Source organism: Acomys russatus, chromosome 20, assembly GCF_903995435.1.
Source record: "Acomys russatus chromosome 20, mAcoRus1.1, whole genome shotgun sequence".
Taxonomy (NCBI): domain Eukaryota; kingdom Metazoa; phylum Chordata; class Mammalia; order Rodentia; family Muridae; genus Acomys; species Acomys russatus.
The window spans coordinates 55,621,561-55,647,263 of record NC_067156.1 but is presented as its reverse complement, the minus strand read 5'-3'; the positions used below and the strand labels follow the sequence as shown (position 1 = coordinate 55,647,263).

Here is a 25,703-nt window from a genome sequence, read left to right as displayed (position 1 = left end):
CTCTCGCACTAACCAAAAAAAAAAAAAAAAAAAGTTTACTTTAAAAAATTCTGAAACAAGACAATTTAAAAAAATTCTTCAGTCTCTGTGGCAGTTTTTGCATGATTAATTTGTTTAAATGTATAGAAGAAATTAAAATGGATGCATACCATCAAGTTGGTTATGCCACTATGTTTAAAAGGGGGGAAATGTAATTTCTATGACTTGGTTGTTAATAAGTAAGATAGGAAAAGTGTGGCTATTGTTGATGGCATTGTTATTAAAAGTTCTGTGTCAATTTGGTTACAAAAGCAAAACAATCTATGCCTCTTCCTCAGACTTGGCACATCTCCATCTTTTCACACTGCTGGCACTGACATTTTCCCTCAGTACATCTGCATCTACTGGTAATTCAATTTTCATTATTTTATTTTTTATAATATATTTTAAATTATTATATTACTTATCTACTGGGGAAGGCCACCTCCAGTGGGTGTGAGGAGTCAAAGGACAACACAGGGAAGTTAGTTCTTTCCTTTGACCAGGGATAGAACTAAAGTTGCCAGCTTGACCTGTTGAGCCTTCACACTGGTCCTCTTCTCATTTACTTTAATTATACTGAAACTGTTAGAAAACTATTATAAAATTGGGTACTATATTTTAAAAGGGAAATATAGCCATAAAATTAGGAATAAGAGAAATTAAGAACATAAAGAAATTACCACTTTTCAAAAATGAAAAGATGACCAGTCAGCTATTAAAGGACACATTAGAGAAAGCTGAAGAGAGAATTGAAGAACTAGAAGATAAAGCTACGAAAATTCCCATAAAGCAGCAGATGCAACGAAAAAGAAAATATGAGAGAAATGGAGGCACAAGAGCACAAGTTTACCACATTTAGTCAGTCCTCACTACAAACAAAAATTATAATTTTCCTTGGTTGTAGGAAGACATAAAACCATACACACACATGCGCGCAAAAGCTATTAAGTGAAAATTAAGAAAAACACCAAATAGCACAGGAGAGCATTAAGTAGGTGAACAGCAAGCTTCTCTCAAGCTAATATGGAATTAAGTGGCCAGGAGAATGAAATCCTCAGAATAATGAGAGAGAAAGAAATGGGCAGAATTGTGTGTCCTGAGGAGGTGTCACGAACGAACAAGAATAGAGCATTCATTTGTGAGAAAAAGATTAGGATTGATTTCAAACTTTCCCAAACAAGCAAAGCCCCTAAAAGACTCTTCCGAACACAGGGAAATGATGAAGAAACTATGAGATGCAAGAAAGACTAAGGACATGCAACGTAGAAGTCGAATAGTGTCTACAAAATTTCAATATCTAAATTTCAGAAACAATTTTAAGAATCAAAACACACACACACACACACACACACACACACACACAGAGAGAGAGAGAGAGAGAGAGAGAGAGGAGAGAGAGAGAGAGAGAGAGAGAGAGAGAGAGAGAGAGAGAGAGAAACAGAATATAATGGGAGTATTTGGTGATACCAAAATGATTTTGAAGAAGAACTAAGATTACAAAGTAGCAATTTATCAAATAACTATGCAGTGAAAGCCCACAGATATTGATGACAAGAACAGAAATAATTATAAACAATGAAAGGAGGCAAGAAATAAAAAGCAACAAAGGCTAGCAAATGTATTTGAAGATAAGAGAATGAAAAATAGCAAAGAGATAACTCAAATGTACAGCTGATATAGGCAGCACTGACCAGAGCCAGACTAACACACACCTGCACTGTAGTCTAAGTGTACCAAGCTGACATGTAAAAAGAAAAGATGTAAGTCACTTGACATTATCTGCTACAACCAAAATTAAATTCTATGATATGTGATTCATATAAAGTATAAAATAAAACAGTTTTAAAAAAACAGACAAATATGAGCAAGAAAGAAAAATGGGATAACTCTACCAACACAAGACAACATAGATGTTAAGACCAAAGAACAGAGAGCACAAATAAAGTGAACAGACTTGATGGAAAATAAAGATAAAGTAATTCTAAGCATTAATATATATAGTAATGTAATTTCAACATGTATAAAGTCAAAACAAAAAACTGGAGAGAGGGAAAAAAAAAAACCTATAAATTCACCACTATCAGGTATCTCAATCCAAGTTTCTCAATGACATATGCGCCAGGCACAGTTTTACAAATTCACAAAGGTATAGATGATTTAAACAAAAACAAGTAAGCTTGAATTTCTGGACACATAGATACGGCAACCCAATAGCCAGAGAATGCACATTCTTCCCAAGCATATGATAAAATACTATGGAGATTAACAGAACTGACAGCAAAAGAAGTCAAGAAACAACAACAACAAAAACACAGCAGAGTTCTCCAACAATAAGATTACAATAGAAGTTACTATAAAAATTCAGTAAAACATATGTTGAAAAGACTTCATTTGCCAACCATCTACCAACAGCATTCTCGACAGCAAAAATCAAAACTAAGATAACAATGCCCACCACTGCCATTCCCACTTGGCTTGCGCTCCTAAGCAGTGCAGTTAGATAGGGGAAAAGGGCCACGTGTAGGGGTTTAGAGGGAGAAATACAGCAATTATCTTTACCAACACATTATCGAAATTTGTAGGGAAACCTTTAAGAAAGCACACACATCATTTCTAATAAGAGAATTTAGCAACATGGATGAACTTAAAACTCAATATACAAAAATTAACCAAAATCTATATGTTGGCCACACATAAAAGAAAATTTCATATAAAAGAAAATACTGTTCATAACAGAAACAAAAATAAAAACACTAATTACCAAGAGAAATATTCAACCTCATAAAATGATTTTTAAAAAACTATCATTCCAAAAGTATAATTTTAAAAATCTTCATATCAAAAGCCAAAATGAGAGGATACATGAGGAAAGGTAATGACTATTAAAAGGACAATTTTTAACACAATCATCTCAAGTTTGTCTGCATTCTCATTAAAAATATCTAACAGACTTATCAAAGACCTCACCCTGACAATTTTACAAATAGCAGTGAAGAGCACAAGCCAAAAAAACTAAAAACAAAAACTAACCCCAAGCCTAGCATATACAAATGAGACAGGAGACACAAGAAGGACTCTGCCTACCACGTATGAAAATGTAACATCAAACTTAAAATGTGGACATAATACAGACAAACTTCCCCACAGATTAAAGAGCCCAGGATGAAAGAAATGCATACACATGCGAGCTATTGCAGAAGGACCACTGAGGATGCCTGGGGAGAGAACGGACTTCTCAACAACAAACCCTAGGATATCTAGCCCTGCTTCCCAGTCCACATAAAAAGGAGTTTGGAAAGCCTATTTGTGAAAGGCAAAATCCTGGTGCAGACGAGGGCTTTCCACCCAAGAATGAAGATAAAAAATCCTAAAGAAAAAGCCATTTATACCACAACATTAAAGCCTTTGCTAGGGCTGGAGAGATGGCTGAGCAGTTAAGAACACTTGCTGCTCTTCCAGAAGACCCAAGTTTGATTCCCAGCACCCAAGACAGGTGGCTCACAATTGCCTCTAATTCTAGTTCCAGGGAACCTGACACCCTCTTCTGGCCTACCTGGGCACCTGCACTCCCATGTACACACGGGGCACACACCATTTAAGTGAATAAAAAATAAATATTTTTAAAAGGTTCTGCTTATCAAAATGTACTACAAAGGGGGAGAAAAGGATGAGCCATAAAAGTGTTTGCAATAGGTGACCAGGAAAAAATTATTCAAAACTGTAAGAACACCTACAAGTCAATACACAGGAAGGGGGAATAGTAGAAAACAGGCAATTGGGGGATCCCAAGGACCAATGGGGGCGGGGAACCACATGGGTGATAATAAATATATGCAAAGCCTCATCATCAAGAAAACTGCTAATTGAAACCACAATGAGATACATTTTGTTTTATCCCTACTAGGAAGATACAAATTAAGAAGCTTGATTAACACGTAAAGTAGGCGAAGACATGTACCCATAATAATCTTTTATCCTGCAGGTGAGACTGTAGATTACAAAAACAAAACAAAACAAAACAAAACAAAAAACTCTTGAGAAAAAAGATTTTGTCCTGTGGAGTTTTGCCATAACTTTACAGCCTACCACTTCTACTTACAAGCGTCTACCTTACTGAAAGAGTCTGCAGACACATCATCAGCTGGGAAATCATACCAAGCATGGCTTTCACAAAACAGGGTACCCAAGGAAACAAGCTAGGGTATATTCACCAGTGTCAGAAAGTGACCGGATACCACTAGCATCAACATGGACCAGTCTTTGAAACACACAAAGTGGGAAAAGCAAGTGACAGAAGACGATTCCTTATCTACAATCCTCACAAGCAAGCCAAAACAGCCTCCACATCATAATGTTATAATTACTGTGGCAGATAAAACAAACTAAAGGGAAGGTTAAGAGAGAAGGAAAGTATAGAAAGAGAGGCAGCAGCTTGTCCAGAAACTGCTCTTGCTGGGAGGACAGGTGGGTGAGTGGGTTTGGAAGCACTCCTTCATGACTTAGAACATGCTACACATGTTCCTCTGAAGCTGTCAAACATTACATGATAAAATATGTCCTATAATACAGGTTGAGTGTCCCTTGTCTGCAGAAACACTTGAGACCATATGTGGCTTGAATTTCATATTGTTTTGAATGCTGCCATATTTGAATGCAGAAAACCTGGGTTGCAGAGGCAAGTAAATTTCTGTGTGGTCGAAGGTAACCTGGTCATATAGTGAGTTCCAGGCCAGCCAGGGCTACACAGGGAAACCCTGTCTCAAAAACAAAAACAAACAAACAAACAAAAATACATTGCCAGGCATGGTATCTGGAATCCCAGCATTCAGTAGGCTAGAGCAATCACAAATTTGCAGCCACCACCAGCCTGAGCTACATAGTGATGCCCCTTGTAGGGAAAAGTAAGGGGAGGGAGGCAAGAGACTAGAGAGGTGGCTCAGGAGTTAAGAGCACTGACTGTTCTTCCAAAGGACCCAGGTTCGGTTCCCAGCACCACATGGCAGCTCACAGAGCTACATAACTGCAGTCCTAAGAAATCGGACATTTTCTCTGGCCTCCATGATCACTAGGTTCCAGATACACACACGGTATGTAGACATACATGCAGACAAAATACTTATCACATAAAACCATAAGGAATAATGTTTAAGCCAGGCATGGTGGTGCACGCCTGTAATCCTAGCACTCAGGGAGGCAGAGACAGGAGGATTTAGGTGAGTTCAAGGCCAGCCTTGAGGCCAGTTTACAAAGCAAGTTCCAGCATAGCCAAGGCTACACAGAGAAACCCTGTCTCAAAAAAACCAAAACAAAACAAAAAGAAAGAAAAGGATAATGTTTAAAAAGTGTCATACCTCTGTAGAAGCTCTGTGTGTGTCCCCTAAAGAAAGGCCAGCACATTTTATTTTGCTTTTATCTAAGACTTAACAAGGCATGCCCAGAGGCTGATAGAACTCCATAGAATGCAGACACAGCACCCTTGGCTCACCAGAGGTGGCCATGTGCTTTAAGGAATTTTGCTCTTGGAGCTGATGGTTTCTACCCATCCCTCCTTTCTGAACCCACGTGATGAAGAATCCAAAGATCTCTAGGGACTGGGAGCCAAGCATCACCAACTGGCATAGTTTTGAGGTTAGCCTGCTCCCACAACAGCACCCCAAGCAGCAACAGGAAAGAGGACCCTAGCTGTCTTTTCTCTAACTTGCCCAATAAAGTAAACACACTGAGAGAGCTGTGAGATCCTGCCTCATGAAAGCGACACAGCAGCAGGCTGGACTAAGGGACGACACCAAAGACCAAACGAAGATGTGGGAGAGAACAGAGAGGGAACAGGCAGAGAGCATCAAGGCCAATGAAACTGGTGGTGGTTAGAAAAGAGCAAGGTGGGACATGAGAGTGGGATAGTGGAAAAGTGGGGAAGCTTCGGTTCCTTCCTAATCTAGAGCTCATTTCCACCCCTCCCCGCCGCCCCCCCCCCACGACACACACACCTTGGCCTACCTCAAGAAATAAATGCAATCAAGTAATGATGCTACAGTCCCAGAGAGAACGCCATATAAATCATGCCATCCTCAAGTTCAGCAACAAACACATTCGGTAACATCTTTACAGCTATGCTCTCTGACACCAGACCATGGGAAGAAGGGAATCAATGCAACAGTTGTACCATTAGCGATAACAAGCCTAAATGGTCCATAATTACCAAAGACTATTAAAGAAGGCCCTTAGCTCTGTGCCCTAGGAAAACAGAATTGCAAAATCAATCTCGACGATATATGCACGTCTGCAGTGCTTAGCGGCCATAAGGGTGGGGATGGAATGACATCAGAGAGCTGGTTGTACATCCTCAAATAAGTAAAATGTTAGAGGAAGTTCACACACACACACACACACACACACACGCACGCACGCACGCACGCACGCAATCACATACTCACTAGGAATGTTCTCCTGTCAGCTGAAAGCACAGATTGCAAATAAGGACTCCAGTCAATTCTTGAGTGGTATTGGCCAAGGACAGTCTGAACGCAGCAATCTAGCTCTAACCTAAACACCCATCTTCAGGAGCCTCACAACTGGCTTGGACCGGCTGCTCTGAGTACCTCATGGGTTCAAGTTCCAGGCCGCAGCAGAGGGCTCCCAGGTACAAGTCTGATCAGCAACAAGGCTCCGGGTGCTCAGCCATGCAGTATCTGGCCCCACCCACCTCTGCCATCTGCTCCAATCACACCTCGCCTCACCACACCTCACTCTATGGAAGCACACAGCACAGCCCACTTCATCCATCAGACCTCAGCCTACCCGTGCTCACTTCCAAGTAACCTTTCCCATCTGCTCATCTGAGTCAGCTAACCTGACTGCAAGCACGTCTCTTGACTCACCTCTCCCATGTAGAAGCTGCTATCTTGTAGGCCCTTTGTTCTTTTACTGTCTGTCTGCTGTCAGTTTCGGGCAACCTGTCTTCTCATTGATTCTCTCCCAGAGCCCAGCATATGACCCAGCACATGGTGGACACTTAGCGAGTAATCAAATTTGAAACCTAAGGAACTGTTTTAAACCCTAGCATTCAGTAGGCTAAGATCGAAGAGTTATGAGTTCTAAGTCAGCCTGGACTACATAGTGACACTTATGCCTTCTCTCTCTCTCTCTCTCTCTCTCTCTCTCTCTCTCTCTCTCTCTCTCTCTCTCTTTCTCTCTCTTTCTCTGTGTGTGTGTGTGTATGTGTGTGTCTGTCTCTCTGTGTGTGTCTATCTCTGTGTCTCTGTCTGTGTGTGTGTGTGTGTGTGTGTGTCTCATATGCTCACAGAGTAAATAAAATTTTTTAAATTAAAACTATGTGGCTGCATATAAATTATAAAATAAATGTTACAGAAATTCAAATGTGAAGATAAAAAGATATCTTTAGTGTCTTTGAAGTAAATCAATCTCACACTTGCAATTTTTAAATTTTTGCTGAAAAATGACAAATAGGAGATAATTATAATTCCTTCCCATAGAGACTTTGGTGGCAAATTTGAGAGCACATTCATAGCAACCCACCTAAAGGTCCAACTTCCACATTCATTCTAAAGCTTCCTTTCCTTCCTTTACAGTCACACACACACACACACACACACACACACACACACACACACACACGAGCATGCACACTCTAAAATTGTGATTTCAATTGGAAATGTGCACTGAACTATATTTGAAACCCATTTTTTTTTTTTTTTTTTTTTTGCAGAAGTGCATACCATGTCATTTAAAAGCCCTTTTCTGATGATTCGTGGCAGAACTTTTAACACCAACAGCAGCACACTCCACTTAAATGCAGAAGCTGACCCTTGTCATTTCTTACAGCACCATAGAATCCTCATAGTAACATGGTAAGTTATAGCCGGACTCTCAGAAACAACTTTTACAAAATGAAGGAATAAGTCACAAAGTAAATGAGCACATGGAAGTTTATCATTCGTTCCTCTTCCCCACCCCCATGCACCCCCACCCCCCCAACCCCCCCAACCCCCCACCCCCCACCTTTGGTTTTTCAAGAGACAGGGTTTCTCTTGTAGTCCTGGCTGTCCTGGACTCACTTTGTAGACCAGGCCGGTCTCAAACTCAGAGATCTGCCTGCTTCTGCCTCCTGGGTGTTTGGATTAAAGGCATGAGCAACCACGCCCAGTGGAAGTTTATCAATCTTAATAGTTCTATTAATATATTCACATGCCCAAATTAAAAAAAAAATATGCCCTTGTGCTATCACAAACTTTTCAATATTCTTTCAGCAACCAAGACATGACCCAATTCTACCAGAATTTTAAGAGTTAAAGAACAGAATTTTCTTAATACCACAAGAGTATATATTACATAAAAGAAAAATAGTTCTACATAGGCAAAAAAAGATAAAAAATAATAAAAGTTAATTTTAAAAAGTCAAGGGAAAATTATGTCAGAAGAAAATTAACCTGATAGTTAAAGTAACTAGAAGATAGTTGGTAAGGTGACTCATGGGTAAAGGCACTTGCAGCCAAACCTGAGGAGCTGAGTTTGACTCTTGGGACATACATCACTTAAAAAGAGAGCTCTTGCTCAAGTTGTCTCCTGGCCTCCACACATGTACTTGTACACCCACACGTATACAGTATATAAGTTAATTAATTAATAATTTAAAGTACAAGAAGACTTGCAGATCAGAGACCAGAAAAGCATTCAGTTGTTTGTAGCATCCCTTAGTGGATGAAGATCCTCCAGAGGGAGGTTATTTAAACAAGAACTAAAACATAAAACCAATAGCATTTGGGCTGGTAAGGTTCAGTGAGCATGCACAAGGACCTGAGTTCAAATCCCCAGCATCCACATAAAAAGCCAGTCATGGCTACTCTCAGTATTCTGGGGAGTGGAGGCACTATTGTCTCTGGGGCCAGCTGGCCACCAGCCTATCTCCAAGTAAAGTACAGACACTAACTCAAGAAAAAAAGGGAAAGAGTAGTTCCTTACTCTGTCCTTCATGGACCACTCATACACATGCTTGGTGCATGTACATGCACTTGCACATACAACACACACACACACACACACACACACACACACATACATGAGACAATGTTTGGTCTTTTCAAAATTATAAGATGAGAGCATGTATGAGAATGTAAATTTGATTTTAAATATTATTAGTACCTGATGGCAAAATTTGTCAGGTGTCTTTGTTTGCTTTCTATTGCTATGATGCACACCATAACTAAAAGCAATGTGGGGAGGAAGGGGTTGATTTTGTCTTATAGCTTACAGTTACCATGAAGGAAAGTCAGGGCAGGAACTCAAAGCAGGAATCCAAGGCAGCAACTGAAGCAATAACCATGGATGAATGATGCTTAATGGCTTGCTCAACTCGGCTTTTGTTTGGGGGGATTTTGGCAGGAGGGTTCCTCTGAGTAGCCCTGGCTGTCCTGCAACTCGCTCGTAGACCAGGTTGACCTTGAACTTAGAGATCCCCATGCCTCTGCCTCAAGTGCTGGTATGAAAGGCATGTGTCATCATGCCCAGTTTTCAACTTGCTTGTTTTATACAACTCAGGACCATAGGCCCAAACAGGCCCAAGCAGGGCACCACTCAAGTAGGCTGGGCCCTCCCACACCCATCATTTACTCAAAAGAATGGTCCACAGGCTTGACTACAGGCCAATCCTATGGAGACATCTTTCTCAATGGAAGTTCTCTCTTCGCTGAAGATCTTAACTTGTGTGAAATGGACCAAAAACTAGTCAGCACAGTTAAGAAAAGGTTCTCACATCCTAACATGAATGGCCTGAACTTGATCCACAGAGTCCTCAGACAACTAGAGAGAACCAACTCGCCAAAGTTGTCCTCTGATGCTCATTCACACACCCACAAATACATCCCAAGTACCCCCAAAATAAATAAAGAAAATGTAAAAGCAAATCTTTTTACTATGAAAGTAACAGTATTGGGTACAAGGTTTTTCCAGTATAAACTCCTTAGTATTACACACACACACACAAAGATGAAAACAAAAACAAAGAGAAGAAAAGATCAAGAGAATATGGAAGATCTCAAGAGAATTTTTTTAGTGTACCTAGACAGTCTTTGGATTTATTTATTTATTTATTTATTTTATTTTATTTATTTATTTATTTATTTATTTATTTTACTCTGTAACATACCCAATTGTCCATCAACAAGTTCCCCCTTAACTGGTCTCATCCACCATTTGGATCTGCAGCCTTCTCTAACTGGAAGCACCTGCTGCACTGAGCGCAGTCACAAAGGGGCACTTTTATCTCTGACACTTGGGGAGAGGGTTGGCGTACACAATGCATCTCTACATATTGTCCATGCTTGTGATACAGTTGTAATGGGCTCTGCTCAAAGAATGCACCGCAGCACTGCTTCCCCACCAACACCACCATGTCAGGTTGGGCTGTCGCTGAGTCAGCATTTGAAATGTGCTCGTGACTTAGTACATGTCAACTATAACTGTTACATTTTCCTACTAGCACTGACCCTTGTGATGAGGGGAGCAATGACAATTAAAACAAAAAAAGACTATGGACTTTTTGCAATCTTAAAATGTTTTAAATTTGTAGGTTTTTTTTTTTTTTTTTTAACTTTCTGAGCAGGTGTAAACTCCTGAATTCTGTTGGTAGAGCTCGTGTTACTTTTCTAATTTAAGAGATGGGCTTTAAAGCTCTAACATGTTAAGAAAAAGAAAACACACACGCACGCACACACACACACATGCGCGCACACACGCACACACATGCACGCACACACGCACACACACGCACACACACACACAAAATGGCATTTAAGCAAGAAAGTTGTCTTGAAGACCATCCCATGCCTTGTGTGCCTGGATGACACTGGACTCCTACTGCGGAGCAAGGACAGGGCTGTCTCCTGGAATGGGCCCCACAAACCCTGTCTATATTTGGTTTTCTCTGTTCTTTTCTTTGTTCCTGGTTCATAGTCACCTTGATACAGATTTCACCCCTAAACATACACGTTAAATGCTGCTCCTCTTTAAGAACCAAAATCCTTAAATAAAACTTTTATCAGTCCCCTCTGGTAAGAAATAAGCTTACAAAACTAAAATTTAAAAAAAAAAATGCTGCAAGGTATAGAGGTACTAGACTCTAACCTCAGCACTGAGGAAACAGAGGCAAGAAGATCATCAGTTCAAGGCCAGGCTGGGCTACACAGCAAGATATTAGTGATTTAAAAACAAAACAAAATAACAACAAAAAAACAAATATACAAATGTTTTAACTTACATATGATTATATCTTCCAAAAGATGCATGTTGATTTTATATGCACTTTGTATGTTTTCTTGTTGGGCTACGTGATCTGTTGGGACACATCTTTCTTCCACAAAGTCTTTCATGTCCTTACAACTGCCAAGGAGGGTTGTGAATTTAATGTGTACTTTAAAAGCTATCAGATAAGCCATCTGTCAGTGTTCAAATAGGTGGCTCAATAGCCAGCCAGGTAAACAGAAACACCATCTTGTCTCCTTCGCCAACATATCAAGACCCAAGGAAGAGAGCGGGGGATGCTATGCTACAAGCTCTAGACAGGACAAAAATAAACATACCTTTCTACCCACTCGTTATCAAATTTTACTCAACATAGGTGACTGCAGAAACAATTACAAAGTATGCCAATTTGCATGTTTTTCATGTCTTGCTCCTCAGCCTTTCACAGAATATGAAAACTAGATTGTCCAGGGCTATCATTTCAACATTCTCCATAGATACTCCATCCTTTCCTAATTTAAAAGTCCTTTAAAGACTTTGTAGTTAAGCCCTGATTTGGGAAATTTGAGATTAAAAACCTTCCATTTGGAGGTCTTGCAATTCAGCTAAGTCCCTCAAAAGGGAATGTTTAAATTAATGGAAGATTAAAGCAAGGAAGAACATTCTAGAAGGTATTCCATAATGGGGCTCTGTCACCACCTTCTCTATTTTATTGAGAAAATAGTCTGTTCCCAAGGGGCTGAAAGTTTATATGCCAACCATCAGACTAGTTTAACTATTCAAAGTTAAAAATGTCAGGGAAAAAAAGGTCGTAATGGAAACGCTGACATGCCATGAAGTAAGCACAGGCAGGTGCCCTGCCACCAGGGTCATAATTCAATCAAGCTGTACTCTGACGTCATCTGTTACAGAAAAAAGCCAAATGGTTTATGAACAGCACCAGAACCCCCAAGATTAAATTACAGCCCTGATATTTAATCACGGGTCTTACTATGTTATTTTTAATAACACAATGCATTTTAACAGTTATTCGTCAACTGCCTCAGCCAAATTAGACCTTGCGATGACAAGCGAGCCCGAATATAATGTACATCTAGCACCATCTCAGTTTTATTATTTTTTTCAGAAATGGTAGATTATATGTTTTTTCCGTTGCAAATATATAGTTGATAACAACTGAAAGACCAAACCCTAATTAATAGCAGCACAGCCACTGTGACTTGAGGGCGGGACATGTGTACTTATGCCCTGTGTTAGCCATAACCTAATGTATGATTTGGGAAGAGATATTTAACCCTCTTCCAAAATCTTAATATTTTATCATAAAATAGAGCATTTCTAAATACTCATACAAGTCCAAGTTTCCATAACTTATATAGTTGGGAAAAAGGTAGGGTGTGATTTTTCTTTAGGGTTCCCTAAGAGTCAGAATATAAGACTCTTAGAGTAAAAACCGGTTGCCTTTTACAATTTGCCTAGAAAGACTGATCAAAGGGCATGCTACCACATAAGAACATGTAAGCCAAAGTTTCCAGACACAACATCAACATCAGCAAATGAAACAGGTTCTTTACAAAGTCATGTACAAATACTGCCACATGTGTGAAGGGTTGTTTGCAAAACAAATCAATACAGGCACATCCAACAATGGACTGCAGCTAATAAACTACATATAGTAATTACTACCAATGGCAGTCTAGAAAGTCATTCATTACATGTTAATTGTCACACAAAAGTACAAAAGCAGCCATCTGAACAATTGGGTGGCTGCACCTTTAAAGAAAATACTTTCTTACAGGCCTAAAATTCATCCACAGGAACTGATTTTAAACACACCTGGCTATTTGATATGCTGATTAAGTGGGCCTTTATTTGTTTCTGAAATGAAAACAAATGCAACAACCTCATCAGTAGTTTTGCCATTTCTGAGGGTCTAGTGTAAAGGAATGCATTTGTACACTTATGTACCTGGCTTACATTAGCACATCTTCCTGAAAGACTAAAGTGTCATTTGCCTGATGTCTCTCCTAAGCATAAGGACAGTTATGACAAAAAGCATCACCTGAACACTTAGCTTACACTGAGACTAACTGGGTCACACAACAGGAAGAGGATAACTCCCGGGTAAGCGTTGAAATTTGGTGGTCAATTTTAAAATTTCTAAACAGTATAGTTAAGAAAAATGTAACAAAAATAACCTTTCAAAAAAGCCCATAATATACTTTCCCTTCTCTAATACATAGCTGGATCTAATTAACGTGGAAGAACACCTGGTCATAAAAAAATAGCTCATAAAATATAAAACTAAGCAAGGGAGGATTTGTCTTCTCCTACCTGGCCCTCGTTTTAATGCCATATTTCTCTAAGAATCTGATCTAGCCAGCACACATATAGATTCTAAAGGCTTGGCCAAGAACATTTTAGTTCAAGACTTGTAAACTGAAGAACATTTCAAAACACACCATGTTCCTTGTGAGGCAACTTGAGATCTGTTATCTTGGACTATGGGAACAGATCTTAAGAGCATTCTAACAGTCAACCTTAGTGATCCCAAGCCTGAGGCCACCAGGCCTCAACTGCACACCCTGAACAAGGGTGCAAAACTCCCCACTATCCAACAGAGCTTATCATGAGAAGTAAATGATTCATCTACATGGTATACAGAATTACTTTGTTTATCATAGCAGATGAAAGCGAAAAGGAATAATTTTAAGCTCAAAACAAAACTGTTTATGTGACAATCTTTACTACTCCATGATTCTAACCATTTAAGACAGATTTGCGCAATTAACGGCATAAACTTTCATTACATAGTTCTCTTATATATGTTTATGTGACTTTGCTGTTCATCTGTTATTTAAGTGATTTCCTCATTACAATAGTAGGGAAGGATAATTTGCTGATGCTGTCAAAAATGCTAAGCATTTCAGACTCAATAGTTCTTGGATCTCCATGCTTGTTTAATGCATTTTATTTACTTAAGTCAGTGTCAAATAGAGTACCCATTCTCCCTTCTGAATTTAAAAAACTAACACTTTGAGTACACGTCTGGTAATAGACATATCAAAACTTTGAAACTGTTTATTTTAGGGATGCAGACTGAATTTAGGATTATAGAGTTTGAATTTGATTTCACAGGCCTAACAATGAACTGCATGCTTTTTTATATTTAAGTATGAGGGCCTTATTTGTTCAGATATTAACAGGTCACACTGGGTTACTGCAATTTCAGATCTGATTATTTACACAAAAATAATTGAAAATATTTTCACTGGGACCCACATAGCTGCACATACATTTCCCATTTTAAAAAAAGAAAAAAGCACAACTTCTAAAAATATCTACTATATTTTCTCTGCAAAAGTAATGTGATAATATGAGAACAATACATTAACTCACATTGAAATCCATCATAATTCAAAAGGGTAACTTAATCTGGATACAGAGGCAGAAAAAGCAGTGGGTATGGTTTGTAACATTATCTTAAATACATTTTTTTTTTTTATGCTTTCTACTCTAAAGATCATAAATAGTATTTCATGCCAGGACTCAATATTGTATTTCATAGCTATGTAATCTTGAAAAATATGAGCTGTCTGGTTCTTGATGCCTTTCTGTGGGCCTATGTGAATGTGTGTATATATGTGTGTGTATATATATGTGTGTGTGAAAGACAAGAAAGATTTGGGTCTAGGCAGGGCTGAATTTAAATGTAATTTCCTTATTGCTTGCCTTGGGAACACATGGCTTAACACCACTGTGCCTCAGTTTCCTCATCTAATGAATTGGGCATGGTAATGCATGCATTGACCTGAGTTCTTGAGAGGACTAAAGCTAAACTAAGTACATAGCACAGAGTATAGCACCTGTCACAAGAAGCCGCACTCCGCCTCCAGCTCACGTGCAGTCTGCCCAGTACTCCAAAGAGAGCACAGGGACACTAGGCAAGACAGAACAGCAATAAGCTAAAGCAAAGTGGTCAGATGGCACATGCATATAACAGCACTTCCAGTGCACACAACGCACCAAGACTTAAACCCCATTATGGCTGACAGAGGACAGAAAAACAGTAGTAGGCCTAACATTATTTCCAACAAAGGATCTGCTGGACGACAGACATCAAATCAATGCCGCTTTTCAATACTAAGAAAGGACAGAAGTTCCTCATTTGGGCTCCAAAGTTTCTCAGCTATGTATTGGAGGCCCCAGGTCTTGTGTTTCTCAGGGGCCGGCCCCAAAAGACTGGGAGTCCTACTATAACATGCCTGATGATACTGGACTTTTCAAAATCGATTAAACAGCTGTCAGCACGAAAACTTTTACAGTCACCATCGACTATACCAAACTGGAATGTGTAGAACACACACACACACACACACACACACACACACACACACACACAGGAAGGAGGGAGAGAGGAAGGAAGAAAGGAAGGAAGGAAGGAGGGAGGGATAGAGGGAGGGAGGGAGGGAGGGAGGGAGGGAGGAAGGGAAGGAAGGAAAGTAATTGGGGAGCATCTCTTCCACAACACCTTCAGGAATAACCAATGTCCTTCCCACACCACCAGAAGAACTCACACTGACACAGGTAGACATGAACACAGGATGTAAGTCACTTAATTTTTTTTTTTCCTCTATCATACAAAAGTGCCCACTAAGGTTGATTTTTTTTTTTTTCCCCAATCAATGACTTGACTCAACGGACATATCATTTCAGTGTCATGGGAGCATCATGTAAGCTAACTTGTGTGAAAGCCAAAAACTGTTTCTCCCTTCCCAAAACTGGTTCAGGAGACAGACGTGATATGCTTTGACTTTACTCTTCATTGCTTTAACACTGGTGTATTTGGCCAATTTTGCCAAGTGCAGAACACCTAAGAACTAAGCAAGTACAGGGAAAAGACCCCTCCACTTTGAAACCAAAGGGGAAAGACGCAGGACCCTTCACAGACTGGCTGTTCACATGTGTTAACAGATGCCAACAGAGCTGACCTAAGAAGATGTTTAGTATTCACTTTAGGTAAGTTCTAAAATGATTTTTTTTTTAATGATGCCAAACTCTAGTATGTTTATCTTTTGTTCCCGAAAGCTTCAAACATAATCAAATAAACTACACATTTGTTATGTCAGGAAATCAAGCCTCTGCTCATCGGAGCACACAGATGCTTTCTTTTGGTGACTCAGACTTTTTTTTTTAAAGGAGAATAATTTTCCAAGCATGCAAGCATGTGAATGCTTTTAGTTCATTTTAAGATCAGTGATATAACAGACATCAGATAGCTCTGTATATATTACCATATAGGTTTGAGTCATTCCTTAAAAACAATGCCAGAGCCACCAGTTAAGGTCATGGTAGCTCAGGTCCATCCTGGCTGAACAGTTTTACTGCACTCTGCCCAACACCTGCAAACATCAAACAAAAACTGCTGGTCCTTCCCTGGGTTGACAAAAGCCTTTCATGTGAAAAATGCTCCCTGGGACTGTCAGGCTGGAGCTCAGGTTACATTCCACTCACCCCAGCAGCCTTACCATTTCTTAAGGTGGTAGGAAAAGCCATGTTTGTGGAATGAAAGATTAAAGAGAATCCGGCCACACTCTTTTCATTCTCACACTGAATATCACGTATTAATGGAATCAACAGCTATTGGGAATTTGCAGTACGAAATATGAGCAGACCTCACTTTGGGGGGGGAAAAAAAGGACCAGCACTGATTTTTCAAATTGGAACCATTTACTCAAAGTAAATTTACTCTTTTTCCTGAATCCAAGTTTTAAAGTCATACCTGACTCCACTCAGGAAAATGAACATGAACTTGAAGTAACTTTAGAAAACAATTCCTCTACCCAAAGTTTTCTAATTCATCCAGTTAAAGGGCAAAGAGCAGTTTGCATAATTTTTTTTAGGTTATGCTTGAGAAGAGATGTGTCTTATTTTATACAAGCATAAGCCTTGCTCTGCTGTGCCACAGCAGATGGGGAAACCAACCTTGTGCAGCCCCTGTATTCCAGGCCCCATCCGCCTGCACAATGTGAATGCACAGCATTTCCAATCATGCAGGCAGGATAAAAAGAGCGCTACCACCTTCTACCCTTACAGGGTAAACACCTGGTCCTGAAAACCACACCACTGGTGCCAGGTAGCTTTAAAGTTTAACACCCTGAAGATAATCACAGCATATTCATTAGGAATAGCCTAACAGTTCAGCAGGGATGAAGTGTCTTTCTGGGACTGTAGAAACATAAACACAACACACATACACACACAAGCACAACACACACACACGCACAACACACACACACGCACAACACACACACACACACATCATTGTCTGAACACCTGTGAGTTTTGATATATGATTACTTACCAAGTAAGTCAATACATATCCAACGTATCCATCCTATACTGTCTACAAACACCTCAACATTTCAACAAGGACTTTAACTGAACATGTGCTGAATAGAACAACTGTCTTTTAAATTTTAACATATTTCATACTTCTAATTCATCTTAATAAATTAAAGCATAGCTAAAGTAATACATTAAGTTATTCCAAATGTGTCTACCTTTACAACAGTACAAATGGTATTTTACACTAACTTTGAAAGTCGTGGCTTTCTGGGCCTCCCTGATATCTCCTTCAGCCAGATTTCAGCTATACACACATCTCTTAAGTAAAACATGAATGAAATTACTGCCAGACATAAAGTTGGCATTTTGATGGCATCTACAGGAAGCACTAGCTTGACTACAGGACACATTTGTCTTCATCATGACTTCAAGCATTCATATTAATATTTTCTGTCTTGAAAACTATATAAATAATAATATGTAGAAATTTGTAAGATGTAACACTAATACCAAAATTAAAAAAAAAAATGGAACCAGTAACAGGACTCAAACAGTAAAGTAAATATATTGTCATTAGTATTTTTTTTTTATCAAAAAACACCCTAAAAATTCTAAGGGAAAACTATAGGAGTCATCATATATTTTGTAAATCATGTTAAAGAGAAAAAAAATTCCCTAAACTTATGGGAGCCAGTAGAAGTTTGAAAACCAGCAAGTTTTAAAAGATATACATTTTGTAAAAATACACAAATTACACAAATCATATAAGTAAACAGATTCCTTTGGTTGTTAGTGCACTAGATGAAAAAAAATATAAAAATTATATCCATGGCCAGCAGACAAACACACTGGCATCTCACAGCTATAAGATGTCAACATTTACCAGCCTGACTTAAGAGCAGAGCTACCTTGTGGACCGTTATGTACCATGGCCAGAACTCTAAAACCCTGCAGCTGCTTAACAGCCATCAATAGATTTAAACCCTGGACCTGAAGGACAGCAGGCAACAATGTATTGACTCCTTATTTAAAACTGGTTGGCCACAAAAACCAAACACATCTTACAGAAATATCACATTTTCAGTTCCCACTTTTAATAAGAGACACTCTAAGAGCCCTATACTAAAAACTCCTCCTCAGATGACAGATAATCACTGTGCACACAGATTCCTTTGTGAATACCGCAGCCTTTCTGTAGAAGCATCGCCCAAAGAAGTCTCATGTATAAAACGCTAAATCTCTTCAAATCAGCAACATTAAATTCACTGCATAAGTCAACGATAAGGGAGGGAAAACAAACAGCTCAGGCACCCACAAGATAGTTTAAAGATAAATGAATTCCTACTTAGCCTCTGAGGCTAGCAAGAGGCTATTTACAGACTTATCTGAAAAAAAAAAAAAAAAAAAAAAAAAACTAAGTGCCGCTTTCTTTAAAACAGTTCATTGTACACAGATCCTAATAACTGGTATTGTTTCCCCTTCTAAGAAAGTTAGATTTTTTTCCCCTCTATTTTAAAATAGGGAACATTGATTTGTCTTCATATTAACATCATTCTTATGTCCACATGTTCAGCTACAACCATATTTTTTCAAATCACTTTTAAATTAAGTGATAGAATTCTGATATGGTTTTCTTGATTTAGAAATAGGTCACACTTTAATTGCAAAAGGCAACATTTTGTGTAAGTCTGCTTCTGATGGATGAGACAACCACAGCATCATAGGCTAAAACTCAATGACTTCTTTCAGAACACTTCAACAGAGCCAAAAATACACAAAGAGTAAACAAACAAGTAAGAACATTGAACTTCACACCAAAAAAAGAATTCACATACTTGAGCCAGTAAAATGTCCACTCGCCAACGAAGTTGGTCCATTTTTCCCACTGCTTACAGGAGGCGAGAACATCTAAAGGAAACAAAGAAATAGCACAGATGAAAAGAAGACATTTGTGGCTTTAAGAGTTCATCAAAGATCTCTCACATTCTTTATAAATAAACTTGGGGTTAATGCTAAGGCTTTCCTTAGTAAAAAACGTATCGCCATCCAACACCTCATCCCACTCCCCTCCCCCCTCCATTACCCTGTTCTGTCTTTCTCCTCCTCGGGTGACTTAGATTGCTAGACAGTCCTACTATATTCTGAACACAGTCCCCACAGCACTATCAAGATATACATTAGGGGACAGCAGCCTTTATAGAAAACACTAGTTTGACAAAGAGGAGAAAGTTGTTTATTTTATACTGAAAACCTTGGGCATAAATGTAGCAATGTCCATCTCCATCCTTTACAGGACTTGTCTGTCATACCTGAGCCCAAATGAAAACAAAAATAAAAATGCCACCTGCGATAGATTTTCACTTCAGGTCAAACATGAGAGCAATGTAGGCAAGTCAGTCTCTCTCTCTCTCTCTCTCTCTCTCTCTCTCTCTCTCTCTCTCTCTCTCCTCTCGCTCTCTTTCACTCCCTCTCTCTCCAGCATTTATTTCAGCCCTAATTGGTTTCCCCGCTCTTCTTCATCTAGTGCATTTTGCACACCTTCCCTGAGTCAGAGCCTGCAAAAAGCAAAAGAGCGAATGGAGAAAGTGCAGCAAGCAGAAAGGGGGCTGCAAAGCTGCCTACGGGCTCTGCTTCCTGCCAAAACTTCCAAGAGCCATTTCTCCACAGGGTCTACAAGGGGAGCAGCAGCAGCAGCAACAGCAGCAGCAGCAGCAGCAGCAGCAGCAGCGGCAGCAGCAGCAGCGGTGGTGGCAGGGGCGGCAGGAGCAGCCTGAGAGAGCCCCACTTAGAAAGTGGTTTGGATTTTATTTGTGTGTCCTGTGGATTCTTTTGCTTTTCCTTTACAAATGCATCTTATACCAAACTCATCTGGCATCAACACTGAGCCCATGCCCTGGCACGTGTGGGACTCCTGGGAAGCAGAGGGGATGAAGAGAGACCTCGGGAGTACAGTAGGAAAACTCCACAAGTGTGGAAGTTCCTCCTTGTGCTGATTTCAAGATGGTAATTAACTAAAATAGTCCAAGACACTCTAAAAAGAATGTATGCTCAATTTATGCATAGGAGTTTCCAGTATCCCAAAAGAGACAATCAGGAGGAAGGCAGGAGGGCCCACAGCACCATTAACCTCAACTTTACAGCAACTGGCTCTCCTATTTCTTTGTTTCTATTTCCAAAGTAAATAAATAAGTAAATAGGATGTGGAGTAGTACACAAGTTGGCAGCTACTCTGTTCAGATGTGGACAAGTTTTCTGTGGACTTGACAGTTTCAAGGGGCATCTGAAACTGCTTCCTGCTGGAGTGAGAGTCCACTCTTCGGAGAAATTGGTAGGTAAAGAAATCAAGACAAGTCATTAGACTCTTTAAAAAAAAAAGTCTCCAGTCTTCTACAACCCAAAATTAGTTTAAAAAAACAAAAACAAAAAACAAAAAAACAAAAACAAAAAAGAACAACAAAAAAAACTTGTCAAAAGGTCCCTCACATTTTCCAAGGATTCAGCCAATTAAAAATTATCCTAGTTTTTCACATTACTATGGGTTCCTAGTTGAAGTGTTGGGGGAGGGTTTTTTTTTTTTTTTTTTTTTTCACAGCTGTTGTTAGTTTCCACCGTTCTTTCTTACCGCACTGAAATCCAGTAAATCACTCAGCTCTTTGTCCGTCCCTAAGGCAGCCATTCGCTGTTGGTGATGCATTTTAGCAAAATCACACAAACCTAGAAACATGGAAATAACCGCAATCAGAAAATCCAGTCCCAATCCTTGGAGAAAACACAATCGGATTTTTGGAGACTGGGGGGGTTGGAGGGTAGGAGCGGATGGGATTAAGGTAGAAAAGGAGGAAGGAATGGGAGAGTTGTTGTTGGGTTTTGTTTTTATTTCTTTTTTAATGGAATAGGCAGCAATAGCAAAAAAAAAAAAAAAAAAAAAAATAGCGATATTGTATTGTATTTCCAAAGAGACGATCAAACTAGTAACATCCACTATAAAACCAAATCCAGGAAAGAAGGGGGGTAGCCGCTCATCAGCGCATCAATTTATGCAACAGGAGGTAGAGGGAGAAATGAATGGATCACAGAGAAAAGAGAAACTACTGCACGAACCGGTCTCAACTTTCCCCCCACCCTCCACCCCACCCCCTCACACGCACACACTCACACGCACACACTTGCACACACTCACAGCAGTCCCCCCTGCCCTGCAAAGTAGCTCTAAAGAAATTAAAGACCAGCGTCTCTGGAGTGCAAACCGGTCCACAGGAGGTGGGGTTGCCGGGGAGGGGGGAGCCCAGTAGGCTCAGGGTCCTCCAATTGTCCCGCACCCCTAATTTGTGAAAGAAAGGATTGAAAAAAATAAATTGAAGTCAGGCCCATTGGCAAAGTGCGCTGTGCCCGGGAGCCCGCCGGGCCCGGAGGGGGCGGAGGCCGGGGGAGGGGACGCCGTCGCTCTCGAGCTCCCGAACCCCGGCGGGGACAGCAGGGACCCTGGGGCCCCGAGCCCGAGAGCGGCCGCCTAGCCCGGCCCGGCCCGGCCCCGCCGCGCATCCGCCCAGCCGGCCCTGCCGAGCCGCTACCTACCGCCCGCGCGCGACGAGGGGCTCCCGGTGCAGCGCCGGCGCCCAGGCGGCGGTCATGTCTATCCCCCTGCCTCCGCCACCACCACCTCCTCCAACCGCCGGCGCCCGCGCCCGCTCCGGCTTCCCCGCCGCCGCCGCCGATCCGCAGACACACAGCCAAGATCCCTGACTCTTAACACCAACTCTCTTCTCCCGGGAGGGGAGGGGACGAGGGAAGGGGGGAGGGGGAACACGGCGAGGCGCACGGAATTGCAAGTTCAGCAAAGAAATGGGTGGGGGGGCTCCGGCAGGGAGACGCGGCGCTCCGGGCCGGGCTGCCGGGAAACACCCCCACCCCAGGAAAAAAGCCCAACACCAACCGGTCTCAAGGAAAAGAAAAACCCACCAAAGAAAAATCACCCAGCACCTCATTTTCCCCTCAGATCGCCAGTTACATTCTGAAGCCTGAACAGTTCAGGGTTTGCGGGGTTCGTCCATCGGAGGCACTTTGAAATTCACTCGAGTTTACATCCCCTCTCACTTCTCTCTCTGTGTGTCTCTTGTCTCTCTGTGTGTCTCTGCCTCTCAGTGTGTTTCTCTCTCTCTCTCTCTCTCTCTCTCTCTCTCTCTCTCTCTCTCTCTCTCTCTCTCTCTCTCTCTCTCACACACACACACACACACACACACACACACTGCAAAGCAAGTTTTGCTTTGCTGCAAATACACGTGATGCATAAAGACTTTGCCAAGACGAACAATATTTTTCTTTTCCATACAGAAACTCGTCCACGTTTTTGCTAGGGAGATATTTTTGTTTGGGGACTTTGCGTTGGGGCCGAAACCTGAATCACAGACTTTCTTCCTTTCGCCCTTTTAACTCACAGAATCGTATAGCAGGAAACTTTGTTTTTTGGTTTTAAGAAAAAAAAAAAAAGGTAATTTTAGGGAATGAATAATATGGTTTTGTTTTTACACGAGTTACTAGGCACTCCAATTCCGCGCTCGGCACTACTTCAAGTTTTCAACTCACCATTTACCACTGCAGGCCCTATATGCTCTTAAAACACACTTTTTTCACATCGTCTTTTAGGACAAAAATTAAGCTTCAAAATTATTTTCTCGTAATAGCATGCGTGCTTTACCCAATATATACTTTAATCTTAAAGAAAACATTTGCCCAACCCTGCTATTGCTAGATGTGCGAGTACGTACCGAAATGCATGCACACACGTTTTCCCATTGGCAATTATTTAATAGGTTGTTCCTTTTGTTTGAATAAAACATTGGGATCAACATTCTAAAAATGCAGTTCAATTACAAACAGTTTACTCTGACAGCAAATTGTAACGTTACCTTCAATGGCCACAAATATGCTCACAATATTCCAAGGAAAGAGACTTTAAAAAGAGAGACAAAAATCTTCTGCAAGTACTTAGTATCTCACATGTGTATCCCCCAAAAGAGTATTTTAAGTAGTAGTCAGTCCTGTTCCAGGGTTAGTCACAGATTACAAGACTATTCACCTGGCTCTGGTTTTTGCATTTTTCATCTTAAAACTGTAACAAAATTCCCTCCCCCAAAAAATTAATCATTTAAAAAAAAAATCCGACAACTTTTTCTTATTGTTTATAAAAAAATCAACACAGGATAGTTATAATTGTTCTTCAGTCTTGTTGGCTGTATTTTTTTTTTTTCTTCTCTTTGAAAGTCCTAAACTTGTTCCAAGTTTAGAGGCGTCTCATCATCATCATCATCATCCTCAACACCATCATTGACTCCCCCGAGGAGTCACATTGATAATAATAGGTTTCCCTGAAAGATACATTGTAATCCATTCACATCCGGGCACTGCGGCTTATAAAGAGAAGGCGCTGCGGCCGCGGCTGCTCCACCAGACAATGACTGGGGAGGGGCGGGGCGGGAGCGCGGGACCATAGAGTGGTAAACACAGCGCCTAGAGAGGCCGCCAAGATGGCGGCGTGCTAAGCCACGCCTCCTCCGGGAACCGGGGCGGTCCCGCCGGCGGGTGGGTCTCAGGTCTTATCTCCCTGAGCGCGCCTGGAGCCCTGTCCCCTGTCAGGCCTTGACCTCCAATTCAGTGTTGTTCCCTCAGCATGAGTGAACTCGCCTGAAGGCCGGGAGATGTCGTGCGGGCTTCAACCAGCTGGGTCCCTGGCAGTGTAGGTGCAGATTTTTCAGCCAGTCATGGGCAGTTGGGGGAAAGGCCACCGAGCCATCCTGAGCTGGAAGAGTGGTTAGAGTCCTCGCCTCTTCCTCCTCAGTGCCCACTCCTTCTTTTATAAGCTCCCAGGAGTGTGAGAAGGTTAGTGCAGAAGCCTCCCTTTATTGATGTAAGACTCACATGACTCTTGTACCATAAACTGTGCCTGACTCAACTTCCAATATTGGCCAATTACCTTCTCAAACCTGTTTCTTAGTCAGAAAATAGCAATGAGACATTGAGATATCTACATAATACTGATATAGGCGACGCTACTACTATAGAAATACACCGTTTCCGCCTCTAATTTTTTATTGACTCACTGATGCCCCCGACCTAGCCATTTGAGTTTGTAGATTCTCAAGTCTCCAAAGAATATTGAGTGTCCAGTTCTCCCAATAGAAAGCTTATTCTGTTCCGGATATTGTTCTAAGAATCTCACAAATACGGGCCACACTGGTGCTCAGAATGAAGCTATAGTTATTGGTCATCTCCATACTTTACCTATACAGCAACAGAAGCGGATGAAACAGCAGCACCTGACCCAGAGCAGAAGTTTATTAAACGACATAAATTTGCCTAAGTAAAACTATCTGTATTAAGTGATAGAGGCCACCTTAGAACAGCAATCTGTGACCAGAGTCCACATTCACCCAAGTTCCCAAGCCATCTGGCAGTGGGAACGTCCTCATCTCTATTTTCTGATTGTAAGTTGTTGCAATGACAGAACTGAGATCTTTTGCTTATATGTGATTTTTTACAGGACAGGAATTGGGACATTTATGGGCCATTTCACACATCATGAAGACTTCAGTGTTTTATCCCCCATTCTCATCTTAAAATAATATTTCACATTTAGCCACCACTTTGTGCTGCATTATCACAGGCATTATCTCTGGTTCTCAGAGTAAGCCTCAACAGGCTCTGGGGGGGGGGGGAAATGATGTAATGAAAAGATCACAAACATTGGCTTGGGAAAAATATTCCATTGGCTCTACCGCTAATCAGCTCCGTGACCTAAGACTCCATGCCAACGACCTTTGCTGTAAAACACAGACGCTAGATTAGATAATCCCATAAAATTCCTTTTAGCTTTTAGGTTTGTAAAATTCACCCTCCAGAATTTCAAGGGCAGCAGATGACCTGTCCAGAAATCACTGATAAGATCAATGTTGGGATATAAAAGCACCCTGCTAGTCTCGTGTGTGTGTGTGTGTGTGTGTGTGTGTGTGTTTTCCTCCTGACCCCTTTTTGATCAAAAAGAAAAAACATGCAACTCCCCTTCCTGTTTTAAATTAAGGGAC

General features: G+C 40.8%; 1 protein-coding gene across 10 annotated transcripts in view; it reads right to left on the bottom strand.

Moving 5' to 3' along the window:
* The window catches only part of Tcf4 (transcription factor 4), a 336,672-nt gene extending 312,627 nt beyond the window's left edge, over positions 1 to 24,045 (bottom strand). For 3 of the 10 annotated variants that reach the window (XM_051163527.1, XM_051163533.1, XM_051163531.1), the window contains exons 1-3: positions 23,532 to 24,043; positions 21,248 to 21,339; positions 19,461 to 19,533 (exon numbers count right to left, since the gene is read on the bottom strand). In XM_051163527.1, coding sequence (XP_051019484.1) covers positions 19,461 to 19,533; positions 21,248 to 21,319 — 145 coding nt within the window. In that variant the 5' untranslated portion in view covers positions 21,320 to 21,339; positions 23,532 to 24,043. Of the gene's footprint in view, positions 1 to 19,460; positions 19,534 to 21,247; positions 21,340 to 22,200; positions 22,328 to 22,584; positions 22,738 to 23,531 lie in introns of those variants that run through there. The other 7 variants (XM_051163532.1, XM_051163535.1, XM_051163534.1 and 4 more) reach the window with 6 other exon arrangements.
* Between the last annotated feature and the right edge of the window lie 1,658 nt (positions 24,046 to 25,703).